This window comes from Nannobrachium achirus (assembly GCF_963921795.1).
Source record: "Nannobrachium achirus genome assembly, chromosome: 19".
Lineage (NCBI taxonomy): Eukaryota > Metazoa > Chordata > Actinopteri > Myctophiformes > Myctophidae > Nannobrachium > Nannobrachium achirus.
The window spans coordinates 32,330,584-32,353,662 of NC_137826.1; the positions used below are offsets into that span (position 1 = coordinate 32,330,584).

The 23,079-nt window shown below is 44.2% G+C and overlaps 1 protein-coding gene across 3 annotated transcripts in view; it reads right to left on the reverse strand.

The window, feature by feature from the left end:
* The window catches only part of ksr1a (kinase suppressor of ras 1a), a 59,520-nt gene that overhangs the window by 10,120 nt on the left and 26,321 nt on the right, over positions 1-23,079 (reverse strand). For 2 of the 3 annotated variants that reach the window (XM_080748998.1, XM_080748999.1), the window contains exons 2-10: positions 12,456-12,596; positions 10,764-10,911; positions 7,949-8,420; positions 3,741-3,925; positions 2,853-2,922; positions 2,598-2,681; positions 2,447-2,508; positions 2,015-2,124; positions 1,342-1,510 (exon numbers count right to left, since the gene is read on the reverse strand). In XM_080748998.1, coding sequence (XP_080605124.1) covers positions 1,342-1,510; positions 2,015-2,124; positions 2,447-2,508; positions 2,598-2,681; positions 2,853-2,922; positions 3,741-3,925; positions 7,949-8,420; positions 10,764-10,911; positions 12,456-12,596 — 1,441 coding nt within the window. Of the gene's footprint in view, positions 1-1,341; positions 1,511-2,014; positions 2,125-2,446; positions 2,509-2,597; positions 2,682-2,852; positions 2,923-3,740; positions 3,926-7,948; positions 8,421-10,763; positions 10,912-12,455; positions 12,597-16,481; positions 16,725-23,079 lie in introns of those variants that run through there. The other variant, XM_080749000.1, reaches the window with a different exon arrangement.

Genomic DNA, 23,079 nt, shown 5'->3' on the forward strand with positions numbered 1-23,079 from the left:
TTAGAGAAGCTTTGACTCAAACGAGCCCTATTGTTTTATAGCCATCCCTGGGCTGTACTTCAGTGTTAGTGGATTTGTATGCAGTGAGAAGGGGAGAGAAGGGTGCATGTAGCTCCATCCACTCACAATCTGTTAAAACCACAAGAAGCGACTCAAGGCAACAACAACCATCTATAAATTCCAGGAATCTCTCTATGTCTGTTCATCCAATTGACTTCACAGTTGGAGGGTGTACTGCTGAGGAGCCAAAAGAGTGCAGTGTCGAGTGTGAAGTCGATTGGATGAGCTGTTCTCGAGCGCGCTGCAAGCAGAAATACCACAGTTCTTGTGAACACTGCAAGGGGGGCACTTCCAGGGACCAAGCAATCAGCCTACTCCAAACAGGCATGTGTACTGAAAGGCTGCTCGCCTGTCTATAATTTCAAGGAATCTCTTTATATAAATATGTATGTCTGTCTGTCCCAATCTTTCAAATCTGTCTGTTGCAAATCTTGTGAACCGTTCATCCGACCGACTTCACACTTTGTGGGTGTATTGCTGAGGACCAAAGGGACTACTGGGTCGAGTGTGAAGTCGATCATAAGAAGTGGTTCTTGAGAACACGGCAAGTGCTTCTCGACAACAATGCAAGCAGCACTTCAGATGGCCAAGTAATCAGCCTACTCCAAACGGGAAATGTGTTCCAAACAGCCATGCACTCAGAATGGGCGACTAACAGTCGACCTGTTTCGAATGGGTACGCACTCCGAATGGCCACACCCCGAATGGGCACTGCGTTAGTTCTGAGTAAATAGGATTACTAAGAGTACAATGCATGCACGCACCTTTGGTGTACGTGGATTGTACCCTAAGTGGGGAGTAGCTGTTTGGAACGCATATCCACTCGCTAAACATGTGCCCACTTCGGAACAGGCCAAATGTAAGACCTTCTGGTTCCCCAGGCAGGGCCACTCTGCTACACATGCGTCCTTCAGACTACAGTTACATATCGTCACTGTCGGGAAGAAACCTTGTATCTCCAAGTTTCAAATTTGTAAATGTTTTAGTAAAGCCCTGCTTCATCATACAAGGCCATCGCAAAAAACTAGTGAAAACAGCAGATCTACAAGCACACAACGCCTCGCACCGCGAGGCATTGTGCTTGTAGATCAGCTGTTTTCACTAGTTTAAATAGTATTTAAAATGATAAATACAACAGCTGTTTTCACTAGTTTAAATAGTATTTAAAATGATAAATACAAAACGAACATTTTGGACATACAAGGTTTCCACCCGACAACGACGATATATCTTTATGTCTCTGTGCAGTGTTTCTGTCAATGGACGACCTGGCAGTCTTACCTGGGAAGTGAAAGCGACTGTCTCTGTGGCCTTTGGGCGAGGGGTTGGGCGGTGGGGTGGCACTGGGGGGGTTGCTCTGCTGGAAGGGGGCGGGTGAGGAGGGTGTGGAGGAGGTGGTGGAAGAGGGGTTGCTACTAGAGTCCAGCTGGTTCAGCACTGGAGGATGGTCCTGGACGGACACACACACACACACACACACACACACACACACACAAACACACACGCACACGCACACGCGAGCGTGCACACGCGAGCGTGCACACGCGAGCGTGCACACGCACGCACGCACGCACGCACGCGCACACACACACACACACACACACACACACACACACACACACACACACACACACACACACTTTTGATCTTAGTTGTCTGATGACATCCATCATTTTCTACCCAGATTTGTCAGATTTTGCTTTATTTACTGTAGCCCTCTGACAGTGTAGACAGCGGAAACTGAGGGCCACAATTTCCGGGCTTCTTTCAAAAGATTCTAGTCAAATTTATCTTACTGCATTGGCAGATAATTTAACTGCCGTTAAGATTATTTTGTCTTTTTTCACTAATTACACTAGAATATCTTGAAAGAGGCCTGAAAAGTTTGATTTCAAGTAATAAGTGGGTGATTCTTGCAATGATATGTCATCTACGCGCTATAACTCTTTTGTACCTTTTTAGTGAGGGCCTTTGGCAGAGTGCCAAACTGCGGGGCGTCTGACAGGCGGTCCACAGGGTTGTTGATATCAGACGGGACAGACTCAGTCCTTCGTATTTTGGCAACTAGGGCAGAAATGGTTATGGTTATTGGTTACTGTGTCTGTTAAGATGACTATGTGCATCCATGGGGAGGGTTATTCTAGTGGTAGAGCAGTGGTTCTCAACCCGTGGGTCGTGACCCCCAGGGGGGTCCCCAAATTATTTTGGGGGGTCCCCAGATGATTAACTTGATTTTTCTCACTCAACAGTAAAAAAAACAACAACAAAGTTTAAGTGTATAGAGGGTATATGCACATTTCTAAAGTGACAATTTAAGGACTTTTTAATACCTTTAAAATGACGTGGTCTGAAAAGGTTGAGAACCACTGTGGTAGAGGACACTTACTTGGCAGAAAGGATATTCTGCAGGAAGGTGCTTCCTTCGTACACTTGTTATGGCACTTTAACCTGCGGACATAAATTGAAGAAGGTGAAAGTGTATACAGAGACTTTGCGTACATCAGTGCGTCAGATGGTTCTCCACTTGTTTTACTGACCGACAGTGTTTACACTTGACCCCAAACATCATGTTCTTCTGGCACACCTGGCATGTCTGGGACAACCAGGACTTGGTGGAAAACCTAGACACAACAAAAAACAACAAAAAAACTGTTAGAGCCTTTAACGTAAATAGCGATCTGAGCTGAAACATTGGGATTGAAAATGTAAGTTCATTTGATAGTTTCAATAATAAAAGCTTCATCATCATAATATAATCCAGGGTAAAGTTATCATGTAAAAAACTAAAAAACCTGTGTGTGACTGCTAGGCCAATGTCTCTTCTCACTGCTTGTGGAGAGCTGCGGTGAACACCCAGGTTATCTACAGACGGAGAAATGAAATGAGGGATGGACAGATTACAAGAAGCTTATTTACAGAAGTTTTAGTATGAGATACTGTACATGATGTGACACTAGCGCTAGTGTGATCACTTTATTAAGATTTCCTTTTAAGCCGTCCAACAACCAACATAATCACACTAACTAACAAAGAAAAGCCCATAAATCCCTGCAATCTGATCCAACACGTTCCTAATTCACTTTCCAAGCAGCAATTATGCAGAATGGTCATATGAAGAGCAGGGGTGTCGCACCAAATTCTGGGCCCTGGGTACAAGGATTCACTGTGGACCCCCATGAATGTTCTTCATAGGGGGAGGGGGTTTAACCCAATTAGACTACATGGGAACGCATTATTATGCATTATTTTGTGCTTTAACTATTGATAAATAGCAGATATACAAGCTCACACGGTGCCGCGCTGCGAACTTGTAGATCTGCTATTTTTGAAAAATGGTGAAAAGTCTTTCCTTCTAAGGTTTTGGCAAATAATGTCAAAACCTATGTCAGCGTGCTCAAATTCTTTCATGTCAAGGACCCCCAAAATGATATGTATATGTTACAAATGTTCGCTTGAAAAATCCATATATTGAAAAGATTTTCACACATTTTCATGACTTTTCAAAAATAGCAGATCTACAAGCTCGCAGCGCGGCACTCGGTGCCCCGCTGAGAGCTTGTATACCTGCTATTTTTCAATAGCTAAATAATGAAGACCCCTCCTCCACCTTGGGCCCTAGTAACTCAGTCCCACTATTCCCCCCCTTGTGACGCCCCTGGACGTGTGCATGCGTAACTCACTCTTGATGCTGCTCTGATGCTCCTCCATCAGGGTTGGGGTACCGGGGAGGGTGTATGATGTTGTGGTGGAGGCTGGGGTGGCTACTGGAGTACGAGCTGACAGGACAGGGTAGCGGGACGGCGAGTCCTCACACCCGTTCCCGTTGACTTGCATATTCAGGAAGAGTTTGTTCTTTTTCACGCACCTGGAGACAGTGGAAAGTAGGATAGAAATCCAAGCAACACAGTGTGGATATAACCCTGATATTGTAACCCTGATAGTGTACAGTGCACTCACACATTCAATTCAGGGCCCTATCTTCTACCTGACGCAAGGTGGTGCTAAGGGGCGCACATCATCATCATTACTATTTTCCAAACAACGCAGTTGTCACTTCTATGCCCGCGCTGTTTAGATACGTAATGATTTTGGAACCATCTAGCGACCATGATCTTAAAATGAGGTACGTGGTCTGGCGTGCAGACTGATTGCAGTCAAAATCCATGCAATTTCAACACGACAGCGATGTAGATGACATTTCCGAGACTGAAAGAATTATTATCTGGGCCATATTATCCATATCTATAGGGCGAGAATCCATGGCCATCGGACAATTTTCCATGCCTGTAACGAACCAATGAAGACAACGCACATCCAAGACATGACATTTACAGTACATAGCAGCAAAAGTATCCTTATGGGTGTGAGAAAAGAAAGAAAGAAAGAGGATAGAGAAAACATACAAAAATTGTGAAAGTGAAGCATACTGTAATAAACATAACCAGTAAGACTCCCTAATCGGGAGATAAGCGACCGTAGGTGGCTTATCTCCACAAATAGGGCAAAAATTTGTTTTTCCAAAATCTTCCTGATCCATGTTGATGACATGAGTGTAGACATGCTGTGTAGTGATAGTTGTGATTTTAGGCCAAAAACTGTAGGAGCAGTGTCCAAAAATGTGTTTTAAAAATCGGCCTGAAGGTGGCGCTAGAATAGGGCCATGTGAGAAATGAGGGGTGGGGTCTCCGCGTTGCCTTGGCGGACGAATAGGTACCGGCCCCAGCTCTCCCGGACGCTCCTAGCCCGAGTTACGGCATTTTATGTGCCCTGCAGTGGCAGGGGGTCCTCCACTGGGGGTGCCACCACTTTTGCATCCGTTCTGGAGCACCAGGAGTCGGTTGTCCCCGGGAATTCCCCGTGAGCAGCCCCGTTGGGGTGGTCATTTGGTCATTTTTGCGCATTGGGTCCTTGGAGGTTGTAGTTTGGCAGGCAAGGAGTGTGTGTGTGTGTGTGTAAAATCTGGCATGGATCGGGTCAACGGGTGCGGAGATATAAGCAGGGAAAAAGTGTGACGTGTGACGTGTGAGCACATTTGGTCATTTTTTACATCTGGGGGTCCCCCAGGGACCTGGGGGTCCCTGAAGCTCCGGGGGTCCTTGGAGGTTGTAGTTTGGCAGGTAAGGAGTGTGTGTGCAAAATGTGGCATGGATCGGGGCAACGGTTGTGGAGATATGAGCAGGGCAAAAGTGTGACGTGTGACGTGTGACGGACTCACTCACTCACAGACAGCCCGTGGAGGTTTCTACAGTAAGTAGCTCCCTACGGTCGCAATAAAACTAAGCCAAACGAAGGGTGTTAATTCTATCCGTGTTCTTTCAATGTCCTGTATACAAAATGAAGCATGGACTGACATGTACATTCACAATGAAGACAACAGAGAAAATCAGGGGAATACCAATTGCACATAATATTGACCAGTAAGACTCCCTAATCGGGAGATAAGCGACCGTAGGTCACATGTATACACAAAGAGGGCTGTAACTGCCATTGGTTCCTAGTTGTGTGGGCAATGTGTAGACATACTGTGTACCGATGTGCGTGATTTTAGGGCAAAATCTGTAGGAGCAGTGTCCAAAAATGTGTTTTGCAAGAATCGGCCTCATGGTGGCGCTAGAAGAGGGCCATGTGAGAAATGAGGGGTGGGGTCTCCGCGTTGCCTTGGCGGACGAATAGGTACCGGCCCCGGCTCTCCCGGACGCTCCTAGCCCGAGTTACGGCATTTTATGTGAGCTGCAGTGGAGGGGGTCCTCCACTGGGGGCGCCACCACTTTGGCATCCGTTCTGGAGCACCAGGAGTCGGTGGTCTCCGGGAATTCCCCGTGAGCAGCCCCGTTGGGGTGGTCATTTGGTCATTTTTGCACATTTGGTAATTTTTTACATCTGGGGGTCCCCCAGGGACCTGGGGGTCCCTGGAGCTCCGGGGGTCCTTGGAGGTTGTAGTTTGGCAGGCAAGGAGTGTGTGTGCAAAATTTGGCATGGATCGGGGCAACGGTTGCGGAGATATGAGCAGGGCAATAGTGTGACGTGTGAGGTGTGACAGACAGACGGACAGACTGACTGACGGACTCACTCACAGTTTGTGCAGGTTTTGATAGTAAGTGCGACCTACGGTCGCAACAACAGGCAACAATCTGAACAGAGTATTGAGAATTCTAGACAGTCACTTCAATAAGTTACTGTGGAACATCTAGCTCCCATTAGCATAAGCCATGTAGGCTAACTACCGGTACATTTCTGGTGTGAAGTTGCTACAGTATAATATAACTGAAAGTCTCAAAAAGGCCTCAAGGCCCCCCAAAAAATCGCCAATATGTAAGCTAGGAATTTTACCTAGGGCCCCGAAAGATTGTAGGATCGCCCCTGCACACAGTCTCACGCACGCACGCGTCGTCAGATGCATGGGATAGCAGTCCTGTTTACGTCTGTCTAGTTATGTTACAGGAATTTACAGCAAAGCTTTGCCATACATGGACCGGATGTTACAGATGTTGTAGAGAAAACACACTACTCTGTGTGCATATGTGCATATGTGCATACGTGTGTGTGTGTTTGTATTACCACCACTGAGCATTAGTCCTAGGAAATGCTTCCTGTTTTGACTCATAATCTCTTCTGTGGAGGATTTACCCCCAGTCAAATACATAGAGCAAAAGAGCAACAGGCAGGATGTGTGTGTGTGTGTGTGTGTGTGTGTGTGTGTGTGTGTGTGTGTGTGTGTGTGTGTGTGTGTGTGTGTGTGTGTGTGTGTGTGTGTGTGTGCGTGCGTGCGTGCGTGCGTGCGTGCGTGTGAGGGAGGGAGGGAGAGAAATAATGTGTGCCTGTCTGAGGGAGAGGGAGAAAATCTGTATCTGTAATAACAGTGTGCTGTACAGTATGTCCTACATAACCCCTGCACAGAAACATCCAGTGTTAGCTTAAAGCAGCACTATGTAACGTTCCTCTTCTACCCTGGGTTTGAACCTGGTGTCCTGCTTATGTGCTGACATTTTTACCATTGAGCTAATAGAGCCGGCCTGCTAGCTCGGGGGATAAATTGAATCTTGACTATCAGGTCAACATTCGTGTCAGATCTATCTGTCTGACTGTCTGATCTGTGTCTAGGTGAGACATTGACACAATCTAAATGTCTATTAACAACATACTCTACCATACAGATTGGACAAAGTTACATTTTGTCTCTGTCCCTCTCTCTTTCTTTCTTTCGCCCCCAACACAGTCGAAGCAGACGGCCGCCCACCCTGGGTCTGCCTGCCGTTTCTTCCAGTTCAAGGAGAGTTTTTCGTTGCTACTGCCGCAAAGTTGCTTGCTCATGGTGGGACAAAGTGTCTTGAGACAACTTGTTGTGATTTGACACTTTAATAACATTGAATTGAAATTGAATTTTATTCATTAACAAAAGTTACAAAGTGAGGTCTTGAAAGGGTAGAAATTTAACCGTCAAGGACTGGAGGTTGGGCTGGTTCATCCATCCTTCTATTAGAACCCATGGAAAGGGTTCACTGTATGCTTGACATGATTTTTTGAAAAAAGCCATTAATTTATTTGCCAAATTTCATTACTTTATCAATTTGCAGGGAACCTGCTGAGAGAAGTCGTCTATTCAGTGCACTTCATTTATTGATTTATGAACAAAATTCAAAATTCAGACTTATTAGCCAAGCAATTATATTCGGCCAACATTTCCTCAATTATTCAAGGTCTACATTCACAACGTTTGGACAGAATTAAGAAATGCTTAATGCATAAATAAAGTCATTAACGGAAAAATGGTCCATGTTTATGTGCAATACCCCAAGCAGTGAATAGCTTTTTATTTTTTAGTAGTTACATCCCTACTCTCCTACTTAATAAAAAGAGCAGGTGAAATAAAGACAGTATGGGGACCTACTTGTTGGCAGGTGGGTCTTCAATGCGGTTGCCCAGCTGGGATTCGTGGCTTTTGCTGCGGGTCAGTGTGATGTTAGGCAGCAGGTGAAGCACTTTGCGGGAGGGAGGCGGCGGGGTGCACGGGGGTTTTAGCCGATGGCGCCTCTTGGAGGGCGGCGTTATGGGTGGAGTAGAGGTGCGTCCATGGAATCTGGCCGCACGGGCCGCGGACATGGGAAACGGATCCGTGAGGGGGCTGTCGCCATAGACGTACGAAGCCTGCGCCTCGGCCGTGGGCACACCTGAGACGGAACCAGAGCGGGGGTGTGGGTAAGCCGCACAGGGGGTGGAGGGCGTGGATGGCGTAGTGGACGGGCGGGCCAGAGGCGAGGGACTGTGAGGACGCAGCGGAGCCCCCATGGCGTTCAGCTGGTCTGCGGTGAGCAGAGAGCCACTGTCCCTCCTAGTAGCTCCATCGTCCCTAAGCTCGTCTCCTGGCCCAACACAGAAAAAGAGTGACTGGTCAGATGAGAGACTCTCAATGTCCGCACCCAGGCACAGTGAAGGAAATAATTGTTTCATCCCATGGCGATTTTGTAAGTTTGCCCACTGAAAAATGTACGGTCTAATTGGTTGCTTTATTTCAACAGTGAGAGACAGAATAGCAAATAAATCGCACCTGTAATCGTGAAGTGAGCAGTGCAAACACGACACACGTGCATATCTCCTTGTATGGGCTGTCCTGTCCGAGACGTCAATTACTTTATGTGTATGAGCACATATGGCTAATACACACAAAGTGAAATGTAGGAGCGGTTTGCACCGCTCAAAAATAGTTTGATATATTTTAATATATAGGATTGGCAAAGGATCAAATAATCATTTCCTTCACTGTACTTTGATTGGCATTACCGATGAGTGTGCGAGGGCGCACACTCATCGGCGAGTCCCTCTGTAAAATCAGCAAGTGTACAAGGGCTCTCTCACAGACCTTTTCAACAATTTGTGCATACTTTTTAAGTCTGCTTTGCTCCATACTTTGCTTGAGGTAAAATCCCACAATTCCTAGAGTTGTGATGTTAAAAATCGGAGGTGAAGGCAGGAAGCAAGAAAAAAACAACAACAAACTAAAAAAAAAAGAAAAACAGAACATGGAAGGAGCTGGCAAGAAGTTTTAATGCTGGTCAAAACATACAGTATCTAAGTGTTGATTCATAACCAGCTGTGTTTGTAGTTGTTTGTCCCATGATGGCATGATGATGACTCAAACAATGATACAAACAATGGCCTATCAAAAATATTGCCTCTATCAAGAAATACAAATAAGGATATGTTTTACTTTTAATATAATATGACTTTACAACGAACACAATTTTATGTATTTACAAATGGAATATGAGCCTCATCTCATCGCTATGGTAGATAGCGATAGCTAGTTCAAGCTCAAAGATTTATGTTAGAATCACTTACAATAAAGCTGTGGCAACTTGTGAAATTATTGTACTTAATGCCTCCCCAACAATGTGGACAAAAAAAAGTAGAATAAGAATTTGAAAATAGTCATAAAGAAGCAAAATAGCAAAGGAAATGTTGCTAGCATCGCCACGGTAATGTGATGTCACAAAGTACTGTTCTGCTCTTCATATCACATTTGTACATTTCAAGCCCTTGCACCCTCTTGGACTCACACATTTCAGCAGGATATGTTACTTAACCTATTTAGGCCTAGAATTATTGAATGCTTTAACCAGTGAAAAATAGCAGATCTTCAAGCTCAGCTGCGAGCTTGTAGATCTGCTATTTTTGAAAAAGTCGTGAAAATGTGTGCAAATCTTTGACTATGTATTTTCAAAGCGAACGTTTGTAACTCAAATTTTGCTTCTGGGTGGTCCCTGGAACTAAATATTTTGAGATTGCCAGATGGGGGTCCGTGGACAAATACATATCATTTTGGGGGTCCTTCACGTGAAAAGGTTTGAGCACCACTGACACAGTAGTCTCTCAAGAACAGACTAACTGAGCTCCAGTTAAGTGAAAAGGACCTTTTCTTTGACGACGGCTAACCAGATTGCTGACATAGAAACATAGGTTTTTTTTTAAAAACCTTACAAGGACTCAAAAGACACTGATATAATCTGTCAAAATTTTCAAAAATAGCAGATGTACAAGCTCGCAGCGCGGCACTCGGTGCCGCGCTGTGAGCTTGTATATCTGCTATTTTTCAATAGTTAAAGCATAAAATAATGATACACAATAATGTGTACCCGTTCTAAATGGGTTTTAAAGTCTATGAGGGTACAGTGCTCAGGGTAGGCCAGGGGTCTTCAACAGAGGGTCCGGGACCCCTAGGGGTCCTCAAGAGTTACAACAGGGGGTCGTCCAAATCTTTGTGTGATAGGATAATTCTTTTAAATGAACAACTTGAAACCTCGCATCCCTATTCTGAGGAGAACTTTAGCCAAAAATAGCAGATCTACAAGCTCGCGAGGCGTTGAGAGCTTGTAGATCAGCTATTTTTAGTAAATAGGTTTGGTGTAAAGGTAAAAAAAAAAAAGATCAGACCAAGTACAGAGTGAAAGGTCAAATTTGCTAAGTATCAACGTGGTTAAATGTCTGAAAAAACACATTAACATGAATAACATATACGGATGACAGTGCTGTCAAACAATATCTGCAACACAATTTTATACAATATGTAGTGGGGGGGGGGGGGGGGGGGGGGGTCCCTGCTTTATCTTCCTCTCAGCTAAGGCCTGAAAAACTGAAAGACCCCTGGGGTAGGCTATAGGGTGGACAACTGGACATTGGGATTGGGCCTTGGAACATTTCCCACACACCTGATTCAGTGGCACTCTTGAGACAGGAGAGGGCAGCGCTGAGCCTGGCACACTCCTCTGAACTGGAGCCTAGCCTTCTCATGATCTCCCGCACCTGAGAGCCTGGCATCTGCAGCAAGGAATCCAGGGACAGCTTCACTGGCACTGCCTGCAACGAGAGAAACACGCCTTCAATTACAGTGTTTTTAACAGTTACTCGAACGAATTGATTTAATTGATTATAAAGAAAATACATTCTAATACTATGATGTGACACGTGAGCTTGTAGATAATCTGTTTTAGCCATGTTTGAGTCTAGAGCAGGGGTCTTCAACGTTTTCAGGCCAAGGACCCCTTAGTTGAGAGAGATGAAGCAGGGACCCCCAGATTCCATATAGTTTCATCGTTTGACAGCACAATCATCAGTGTATGTTGGATTCATGTCAATTTGTGTTTTCAGATATTTAACCACTTGAACAGTCAATACCTTTTAAACTTGACCTTTCACTCTGTACTTAGTCTGCTCTTTTCCCCCTCTACACCAAACCTCTTTGCTGAAAATAGCCGATCTACAAGCTCACAACGCCTCGCAGCAGAGCTTGTAGATCTGCTATTTTTGGCTACAGTTCTGTAGCCTGCTGGTCTAGAGTCTACCAACAGTACAAGTAAACCTTGGGCCTAACTTATACTAAGCAAATCAGTGAGTGACAGCGATGTACTGTAGACTGAGAATAAATTATGTTCCAGCTCAACCACAGTTAACTGAGAAGTTCAAATTGATGACAAAAACCTGTGCTGGACATTATGTCAAGCAATTATGTGATTCGCATCTTTCCTAAAGGCTGATATTTTTCGTACAAAGGCAAGTTATATTTATCCAAAGCTACCTTTATTTAAATTAGAGTTTCTATTGTCATTTTACTCACATGTTACCTATAACATGAAGCTTATAGGTGAGCCACTGATACAAGTTTAAGTTTTTTCCTTAAAGTTAAAGGTGTCATTAAGGCTTCAGTAAAACACCAACGTGGAAGAAGCTTGCAAATTAATTTAAAATATCAGCCAGTTATGTGACATGAGCTTTTGCTTCCTTAAAGTAAATAGTGTCGAACTCCAAGGTTTGTTACTTCTCCCCAACTCTCTCTCCCTGTTTCCTGTCCATCTACACCAGTGGTTTCCAAACTTTTGAGCCCGTGACCCAAAAGAGAAATTAGACATTTGCCCAGCACCCAAACTAGTGAAAATAGCAGATCTACAAGCTCACAACACGGTGCGAATTGAGCTTGTATATTGTCTATTTTCAATACTTAAACATTTCTTTTCTAATTTATGAAATTTCTTGGACTTAATTTATTAATGAAATTCTGTGCATTCTTTTGTCCTTTTTTCATGAAAATCATAACTTTTTGGGGAATGTTTATTTTTCTAATGTTTTTGAATAATATATAATAATAATTAAAAACAAAATGTAGGAAATCAAAAATTAAGGGACCCATAAAAAGAAATGGGAACCAGTGATCTACACTGTACAGTACACTATCAATTTAAAAAAGATGACCCCAAAATATATTTAAAAAAGAGAAAAAGAAAAACCCAAACACAGTGAATCACTGTCAGTCACACACACACACACACACACACACACACACACACACACACACACACACACACACACACACACACACACACACACACAGCAACATGGTGGCCCACCTCGATGAGCTCAGGACGCAGGTTGATGATGCGCAGCCAGTCTGCTAACCGTGGATAGCTGTCCAGGGCCTCGGGCCTCTCCGTCTCCGGCACCTTCTGCTTGCACTGCAGCTGCTTACAGATGTACTTCATCAGCTTCACCTGCAGGGGGCAACAGAGAACACCACACGGTTGGGAGGGGCATGACAAAGCGGAGACTACAGAGCAGCATCTTTGGGCACGACTTCTTTTAGGATGTCTCTGGCTTTGAGGATACGTGTCACACCTCTATGCAGTGGTGGGAAAAGTACTGACATTTTATACTTAAGTAAAAGTATCGACACTGCAATGTAGAAATACTCTGTTAAAGTAAAAGTCCTGAATTCAACATGTACCCGAGTAAAACTACGAAAGTATTGGCATCAAAATATACTTAAAGTACCAAAAGTAAAAGTACAAAATGTTTGAAAATAGTAGATCTACGCACACAACATGTCGCATCGCAACCTGTGAGTGAAAGCTAAGGCAGTTGGCCATGCAAAAATAAAACATAGGTAATTTTATATTCCTATACTGCAAAGATGAAGAATTTGTTAGCTTTGAACATCATTTTGTGGTAGGTCTGCAGTTGAATGACTGAGTTACTGAATTGTTCCCTTGAATTTAATTAAGAGGGCCATGTATCCAAGCCTATCTGGGATTCATCACTGCCCCTCACACCAGCTGCCATAGTATCTTCCCCCAAGTGTGCGAAAAGGCCAACTTGACACAAAAATGACTTCCATCACACAAATGAGAATTCCCTTCCTTTGTAATGGCCTGAAACTTCCTCCAATCCATGTCCCAGCTCAGTCTTTCATAAATAAGACTGGGTTTGTTTAACCCCCCCCCCACACCACCACCACAGACACACACATGCAAAACACACACACACACACACACACACACACACACACACACACACACACACACACACACACACACACACACACACACACACACACACACCCAACCCACCCGTAAGCAGCGCTGTCAATTAGATATAAATAAATAGCTATTATTACATGGAAAGGACAATGAGCTGGCCATCTCATGAGGGTGTCTGCCGCGCTGGCATGGCAACCGAGTGTCTTTGGAACATTGAAGCGGATGACGAGCGACCGCAGTGACATCACTAAAGCCCTGGAAGATGCAAAGTTCAATGTGTGTGTGTGAGGCTGGCAGACCATCGTGCCTCCTCCACAGAGTACATGGACTAAAACATCACTAATGGGTTAATGTGTTTTGTTCCCAAAGCAGAGGCTAGCTAGGCAATAGGCATCCACTGAATTCACCATTAATCTTTTGATACAATAGAATTTATTAGTGTGGTTGCCCAACAGGGCAACACATTATAGTCCTGGGGAAAATGTATTTACTTCTAGGGTGACCTTTCCGCTGCCATTGGAAATTGATGGAATCAATGGGAATGGGAATCAATAGGGAATCAACTGGTCGAGCTTCACATGACACTTACTGCAGAATATAGTCACGTCAGCAACCACACTTGCAATTTCCAATTGCATCTTTCTAGTTATTATCTATTTCTGTAAATACACATTTACATGACAGAAAATGATAAATAATTCCAACAGTCAAAATGTGGGTTACATAAAAAAAAAAATCTCCTCCTTTCCCAGCTATGGGGCAAAGAGGGCTGTGCACAGTAGGATATGGTTTTCCCTGATATACTGGATTCTCTCTCCTCCCCTGGCGAGATGCTGTGGCAGCATGTGTGGCAGCATGTGGCATAGCTCAGGGGTAGAGAAACCGTTATTAGAGCACGAAGGGTTCCCGAAGGGTTCCCAGTTCGAATCCGGGCTCCCCCTGAGTTAATGTCGAAGGGTCCTTGGGCAAGACTCTGAACCCCACATTGCTCCCGGTGAGCAGGTTGGTGCCTTGCATGGTTTCCTCCGCCACCGGTGTATGAATGTGTGCGTGAATGGGTGAATGTAATGCACAATCTCTGTAAAGCGCTTTGGATAAAAGCGCTATATAAATGCACCATTTACCATTTACCATTTACCAGCACATCAACATTACAGTCACTAGTGGCTCTACAGGAACAGGGCAATAGAGGGAGAGGAGGAGATGAGAACTTGCCTGCTCAGGGTAGCACTCTGACAAGTACTCAGTTTAACTTTGAGGGAAGAAGAAATCACAAAGAATGGATTGCTGTCGCTGATATGTATCACAATCTGCCCTGTCTCAAGGTCTGGTCAGCAAAAGATACTGCGCTAAACATGTCCTTAAAGTTTTGTAACAGAGTTTTTTTGTCAGAAAATAATATTTTACATGGCCTACCATGCCACACTGAAGTCCACTGTATGAGCAGAAGGGCTGTGCTCAAACATTTATTTCAATATGTCAGTGGAAACTGGACTATTTATGAATTGATTGATTGATTACTTTATTAACAGTTTGCAAAATAAAGGCACCGATTTATACAAAAGAATGCTAAAAGGCTTGTTTCCATTAAGGCTGTGTATTCAATTCATCAAGACATTTAAAGACAAACAAATGCAAAAACATCATATATACAAGAAGTAATATGTATATGAAAGAAAGATAAGTACAGTGAACCGTTGGGAGGAGGGGGTCGTTTCCACTCCAGTGATAAGCTTAGACTTTTAACTTTTTACACAGGGGCCAGTTACAATTTGCAGCCTGGAAAAAAAGTCTGGAAAACTGTACTATTCATGAATGACATTGCTGTTACAGACATTGGTTAAATTCGTCCGATACTCACCGTTACAAAATTCTGCTGACTTTTGCCCACCTGAGCATTGAGTACCCTCATCCCTTATTTTGTACCAATCTAAGAACATACAGTATGTAGGGAAGCTGTGTGTTATTGTGCAGTGATTTCAAGGCTATGCGCTGCCACCATGACTGAGGAAATCATTCAAAATGATGTACATATGAGGTCAAAAATAATCTCTACAGAATAAGTGTGTTAATAAACAGAGCAGCAATGCCCATACGTTCAACCTCTTTCACAAAATATGGCTATTAGTGCTAGTGGTATTTGTGTATGGAACTCTTTTGCTATGAGGCCTATTTGCATAGAAATGGGCCCAGGGCCGATATGTCAGTCACGTATTTATAATACCTCATTTAAACATGTGCAAATAATACCGGAGCACCAAGATGCTATTTGCTTAGCCTGGCTTTGAGAATTACACAATTTCCGTAAAAGCTGCGCAATCCTTTAGTGAATTCACCCTATAAGGTTGTTTTTTTTAATACTCGGAGACACAGAGGATTTGGCTGTGCAGCTCACTGTTGCAACCCCACCCCCAGTCCTGCTCTCCATGTTTGCCTCTGCTAATCAGCACTTTTAATGAGTAAACCCTCCATGAAGGCCATCGCTGTAGTGTCTCTGGCTCTCTCGTGACGTGGGATGCATCAGTAAACATGACTAGGACATGGCGAACCCTGCAGTGCGCTCTGTCTAAACAAAGGCCTGACACCAAAGCCTGAGACGGCTGTGGATCACTGCGTGATGGGAGCAAGAACGGAGAGGACCACCGTTAAAGGGCAGAGAAATACCAAACGACTCAACCGATGCCTGCTGCGATGCGGATCACACACTGGAGGATTAATATAAAAGAGTGAACTGCACAAGGCAATGAAATAAAAGGCCAGAATAGGAGATAGGAACCCTTCAACAAATGGACACAAGGCCCCTTTACCTAGGGTCTTTCCACATCAAAAGTCTAGAGGCCTATGAGTAAAATCAACTGTAAAACATGAACTGGTGGTGCAATGCAACAATTTATTTTGACCCACTAACGGGGCAAAAATGTTTAAAAACATTTATTGGTTGTTCTGTCAGTCCAACATTTGGCCAAAATATGACATTTGGTTGATATGCACACAAGCTAGGCCTGTATCATCCTCTAATGGGCAGATTGTCATGACTCAGCAGAGGATGAACTCTGCGGAGCTAACACTTTATTGTAAAGTTATTTTACTTTATTGTAATGTTATTTTTAGCCCTACTACCGTAGTTAGATTGCGGTCCTCTCAGGATGCCGGTCAACTTTGGTCTGGTTTGGTGTAAGCGGGCCGTTCAGACTCTTGCTCTTGTGACAAACACCATGGTATTGGTTTGCAGTGGCGCGCGTTGGGCAGCTCAACACTGCCGTATAGTGTGTCGCCTTATCTCCGAGCTTATCTGTAAGAGTCCATTACAGCGGCCAGCCTTGAGCAGGCAACGGCGGCTTCAGATGAGCTGCGAAGCATCTGTTAGCTCACAACCAGCAGCCACCCCTCAAGAGCTTGAGCAACAATGAGGAGCGTGTGCGTCTTTCCATGCTCATTGAATGCGCTCATTCACAAACACACACATCACACGTAAACACACAACCACACAATGCTGAGGAGGAGTGGCCTTGGGACGTACAAGGCAGCAGTCTGACAGCCAACAGAAGCATATCCACTTCAGGAAATTAAAATGGAGAGAGAAATAGAATGAAAGAGAGGTCAGGTATAAGCATGGTCGATGTCACCTTGGGTAACAACTCAGCTAAAGCTAAGAGGCTCTCCATTTGAATAGATGTTAACAGCTCTCATTCAGCTACACATTAACACTCAAGTGCTATCAATTTGGCTGTAATTGTACTGACAACATTAACTATCTTTTCCCAAAAATCCATGACACACCGCCTGCCTGTTTGTCTTAATCAGAAAAACAAGTTGTCATGGAATATGTACCGGTAACAACAAGGCAAAATATTACAAGGTAATCCATAGTCCACCACAGGATGATGCAATGTTTGCAATAGGGTTTTTAGGGTCACAGTGACCTAGTTTTGATATGTGATGCACCTCTTCCATAGATACAATATAACCATATACAGTACAGTACCATGGTTGGTCATCGTAGGATATTATTATACTCCTGACAAGATATTAGAAGGACGGATGGACAGACGGATGGAATGGAAAACCTTAGAAACCTTCGGGAAATGCTGAGAAAATGTGAAAGCATGTTGACATCATGTTTGACCTAGGGTAAAAACATGACTGTCTGCATACATAAAGATGTACAGTCAAACATACAGTCAAACAAATAGACATTCTCTGCCAAGTCAATATTTTAGGTGATAACTCACTCATCGCGGTGGTTGGAAAACTACAACATGATGTCACTGAGCTGCGATGATAAGAGAGTCGCGACACATCTCTGTTTTTACTAACCGACATAAAGGACACCACTGCGACTATGAGTGTCCAGTAAGTGTAAAGCCAGTCTCCTTTGTGTATATAGAGTCACTGGAGTTTGAACCTGGCTTTTTAGGTTAACCAATAAGGAGAGATATTGTTATTGTCAGACAATAGTTCTTGTCCAGCTGTATTATTTCATCTAGAGCAGGGTTCCCCAATTAGGTTTCCCCTAGGGCCAAATTATGTCTAGGGTACCAAGCCGAGGGCCACAACATTGCGGGGGGCGATGGCGGCGTTCCCGCTACTCCAGCGACAGTTCAGATATACTAGTGTTGCTGCTGCTCTTATACCACCATTATTATAATTATTATGAGAAATGCACTCCTTAAAGTTGAAACAAAATACGTTAAGAACCAATTAACTAGTCTGCTTGAGAAGTATGCATATAACAGCAGCCAGTTGAGACATAACAGCAGACATAATTGCCTTCCTCTGATCCATTAACGAGGGGCTGTCAACTACTTACTGGCATCAGCTGGACACAGACACACACACACCTTCACTCTGCTCTAAAAGTCACTGGAGTCTGTCTCATTTCTCTCCAAAAGCCCTTGAATATGATTGAAAATGATTAAGGATTACTGTGAGCATGCTAAGCTTACGTTTCATATTGCACTCAACATACCTGTAATTTTTTTTCTTCTTTTTGACTGGGTTTGGTGGGGGCCGTTTAGAACCCCCCGCGGGCCGCAAATGGCCGCCTATTGGGGAACCCTGATCTAGAGTAAAAAATAAATAAAATAAAAATCAAATATATATTTTTAAAATGTTCTCAAATTTGTATCCCACAATTTTGTAACCCATTTTTCACCCAGTGCCAATTGCCTGAGCTGTAATCCTGGGCTCTGCTCTCCTTCTGCCAACCTGGGGAGGGCCCCGAACTGAGCTTCCTTCAGTGCATGAGAAATGTCTGATTGGACAATATAATGGATTTGAGGATTGGTCAAGCTTCACGTAACATCACAATATAAAGGCAACCACACTTGCAATTTCCCAGAATTGTACATTTCTAGTTTTTGGAGCAGTGCTACCTGCTTTCTGCAACAACAACAGAAAAGTAACACATACAGTAGGCTATGTGGTCTGTCCATAATGTGTATGTATGATGCTCAAGTTTCAGAAGAATACATGGTCACATAAATCAACATTCTGAGTTTTGAATCTCTAAACACATTCACTGCATTGTCTGGAACAGTGGTTCTCAAAGTGGGGTCCAGGCACCCTCTCTTTTCTTTCTCCTCCTTTTTTATATGAACCACTTGAACCACTATAGCGTCCATATATTCTGAGAACTTTAGCCAAAAATAGCAGATCTACAATCTCACAACAAGCTCACAACACCTCACGCTGCAAGGCGTTGTGAGCTTGTAGATCGTCTATTTTCGGCAAAGAGCTTTGGTGTAGAGGGGAAAAAGAGAAGACGAAGTACAGTATCTGAAAACACAAATTGACACGAATCCAAAATACACTGATGATCGTTCTGTCAAATCATGAAATTAATGTAATCTTTGAAAAGGTTGTGGGGGTCCCTGCTTCATCTCTCTCTCTCAACTAAGGGGTGAAAACGTTGAAGACCCCTGCCGTAGCATAGCACATCTAGCACTGTCTAACACTGGCTCATAAACTAGAGGTGGCTAATGAGCAAGCCTTCCACTTTACCTCCCCACACACTAGTGCAGTCTGGTGACGTCAGGTTACCTAGCAACCTCCCCTCAGAGTCGTCAGCAGCGTTTTCACTGGGATTTTCCCGTACATGTGGAACACAGAGCTCTGACATAATACAGCCCCGAAATAGAACCAAAATGTTCCCATCTCTATTGGAGGATAACTATAGCAGCTATAAACACACCACCCACAGCGCTACGCTCCATCTCATCCACACCAGGTAGATAGGATTGCATTTTAAAAACAAAAACCCAATCTCCCCAAAAGTGATTACCTGTGTGTGAGTGTGTGTGTGTGTGTGTGTGTGTGTGTGTGTGTGTGTGTGTGTGTGTGTGTGTGTGTGTGTGTGTGTGTGTGTGTGTGTGTGTGTGTGTGTGTGCATGCATACGCCTGTGTGTGTATGTGTGTGTTTGTGTGTGTGTGTGTGTGCATGCATACGCCTGTGTGTGTGTGTGTGTGTGTGTGTGTGTGTGTGTGTGTGTGTGTGCGTGTGTGTGTGTGTGTGTGTGTGTGTGTGTGCGCGTGTGTACAGTGCATCCACTGAGATGTCCCATAGGCAACCATTGCCCTGTGGCCTTCTTATTGCATATTATTGTATTTCTTTTGGTGCATTGTGGAGAATGCGGCGGCTCTTGTCGACTCATGTGGCCTGGAGGGTGGGGGTGGGGGTGGAGGGTGGAGGTGGGGGAGTGGAGGGTGGATGGCGTCAGAGTCCACCTGTCAGCACCGCTAAACAACACCATGGCAACGGCCTAATGCCGCGAGGGGATGAGCGACAGCCAGCCAGTCGTGTCAGCCGGGGGAGGGGAGAGGGGGGGGGAGGAGGCTGACACTGCAGACTGGGGAGAGCAGCAGCTTCCATATCGCTCCAACGTTTCCTCAAGTCTCCCTCGTGCAGGGGCGTCAATTGGGTATGGCAGGGGTTATGCAGCTGCCATACCCTGGGTCCAGAGGGGAAAATAAAAATTACTTTTAGATATAAATCCATGAATGTCTCTTGGTCTATCTGCGCTGGTTATTATGTTGTTAAATTACAGTAAAATAACTACAAATGCAAAGTTTTACATAATGGTCACTTTAACAAGGTATTATAAGTATATTCTCCACACTTGTATTCTCCCCAGCTTGACAAAATGGTATATTACCAGGTTCTGCAGGTCAGCTGCACAGGTGCAATGCATCATTGTTAATTGTGGCACGTTTACTAACATGCCAAGTTTAGCTGCACTTGAACAACCATTCCAGGCTGCCATATCCAGCCCAAGAAACTGTAGAAACCTGTGTAAAAGTCTGACAAAAGGCGTTTTTTTTTTTTCAGACATTGTGAAAATAGCCGATCTACATGCTCACAACGCCTCGCAGCGCGAGGCGTTGTGAGCATGTAGATCTGCTATTTTCACAATAGAACCGTGTTATCCAAAATGTAATGCCTATTTTCCATGAGGACTCCCCTCTTTGCCATACCCTAGCTTTTGCTGAACTGACGCCACTGAGCAGCAGCTTCCATCGCTCCAGCGTTTCCTCAAGTCTCCCTCGTGGAGCCCTGCCGCTGACACACACACTTTGTTGCACCTGCCAAGGATAGCACGGCCTTATCTGTGTCTGAACTGAGCAAGAGCGTTCTTCTATCCCTGATGAATACTACAGTAGTGTATCTCAGTGGTTCTCAACCTTTTCAAGCCGAGACACCCAAAATAATCATATCTTAACTGGGGACCCCCCCACCCCGACGAGCAGCACTGAGAGTTTTGGCATTACATTTTCTATATCACGGTTCTGTTGTGAAAATAGCCGATCTACATGCTCACAACGCCTCTTTGAGGATGTAGATCGGCTATTTTCACAATTTCTGCCTCTATATTTGACAATTTGGCCAATGTTTAATTTGTCATTTCAGAGGTATTAAAAAGTCCTTAAAGATGGGGTGCCATGACCCCCCCCCCCCCCCCCCCCCCCAAAGAAAAACATGATTATCGGGTATTATGATTATACTAGGAGGAAGATTTGTCCAAAAAAGTGTACAGAAAGAGTTAAAATTAGGTTTTTAGTGTTGGGTGAATGGTAAAAGGGGGAGGGGATGATTATATGATGTCACTCTGTGTTTTTGGATCGGCACTTTTGACCCACAAGGTGGCAGCCTCGAGGAAGAAACCCAAAATACAAAGGGAATACATAATTGCTCATAGCAACCACACCAGGGGGTCTAATGAAATACTGTCAACCTCCCAGACACATGAAAACCAGAAAAAGTACAAAACTATGGCACCACCTCTTTAAATTGTCACTTTAGAAATGTGCAGATACATCCTATGGATGTATAAACCAACAGGTTGTGTTGGTTTGTTTACCGTTGATTGAGAAAACAGTGTTGCACATTAGGTTAATGTTTTAGTTAGAAAGAAAGAAAGATAATGTAGGTTACATAGGTAATCGAGTCAGACTGAATAAGGCAACACAATTCGGCACTGTATTGTGACATGGTGCAGGTCATACAGGTCCCACTCCCATATTGTATTTGACATGATTATAATATATCATTCATGACCTTCGGTTAATCAGGACAGGCTATCAGTCACCATGTTTCAAAGCAGAAGTGTTCTAAAAGCAGCTCGGCTCTTCTCTTGCAGGACACAGCACCAGTCTGAGGGAGGAGGGTTATCTGAGGGGCAAACAGCACACATCCATGCAGACAATATTATCAGTGTGCACAAAGGGCCACGTGAGCACAGAAGCCTTTATCTGGTGGCTCCAGTGTCACAACCAACATGGGGCTGAACGACCACGGCACTGTGACCTAGAAATAATCCTCTCATAGGCCTGCACAATCCATTGTGCATAGGAAGAAATCACGATTTTAGCAATCCACAATAAATAATAGTAGTAGAAGAGTGGCACGTTAGTTATGTATGGTGGCGTGTTTTCTTTCATTTGTATGCCCATTGTAGGTAACACTAGTGAAGATGTTAATCTTCCCCGCATAAGATGCAATACAAATCATTTTGATTCCCAAATCTAGACTAAATATTGTGATTAATAGTTGTCATAATGTCATAATATAAATCGAATTTTAGCCCTGGCACTTTTGGGGGCTCTGTGATCAAAGAAAATGTCACCAAACCATGTAAATGTGAGGCCTCACAATAATCAACAATTACAAAACAATGGTGCCATAGACTTGTGCATGATCATTATTTTTTCACCGGTGCGTGCTGAAAATAAATAAATAAATCACTTCCCCAGGAGAGGGGTGTCAGGCAGGCCTGATGAAGTACTAGCCAGGTCACATGGGCTTTGGGGTGTTTTGTATACGGCTGGAAGGCTGAAAGTCTGTGGGTGACGCGTGGGTGACTGTTCCAGACAATGGCCAGTGCTGACCCCTCCTCCATCATTATCATTAGCGGGGGCTGATGTCTCCTGGAGAGGAGGAGGGGCTACTGCTGTCTGGGGGACAGCGACAGGGGGTGGATGGTAGAGGCCACTGGTTCCCAAACACTGGGTTTGTTTTGTGGGTAGCGTAGTGCAATGGTTCTCAACCTTTTCAGGCCGCGACCCCCAAAATAATCATATTTCAACTGGGGACCCCCCACCCTGATGAGCACTAAGAGTTGATGCAAAACATCTTGTATAACACGGTTCTATTGTGAACCGTGTTTTCACAATTTCTGCTTCTAATATTTGACAACACTTAAAGGGATATTCCACTTTCAAC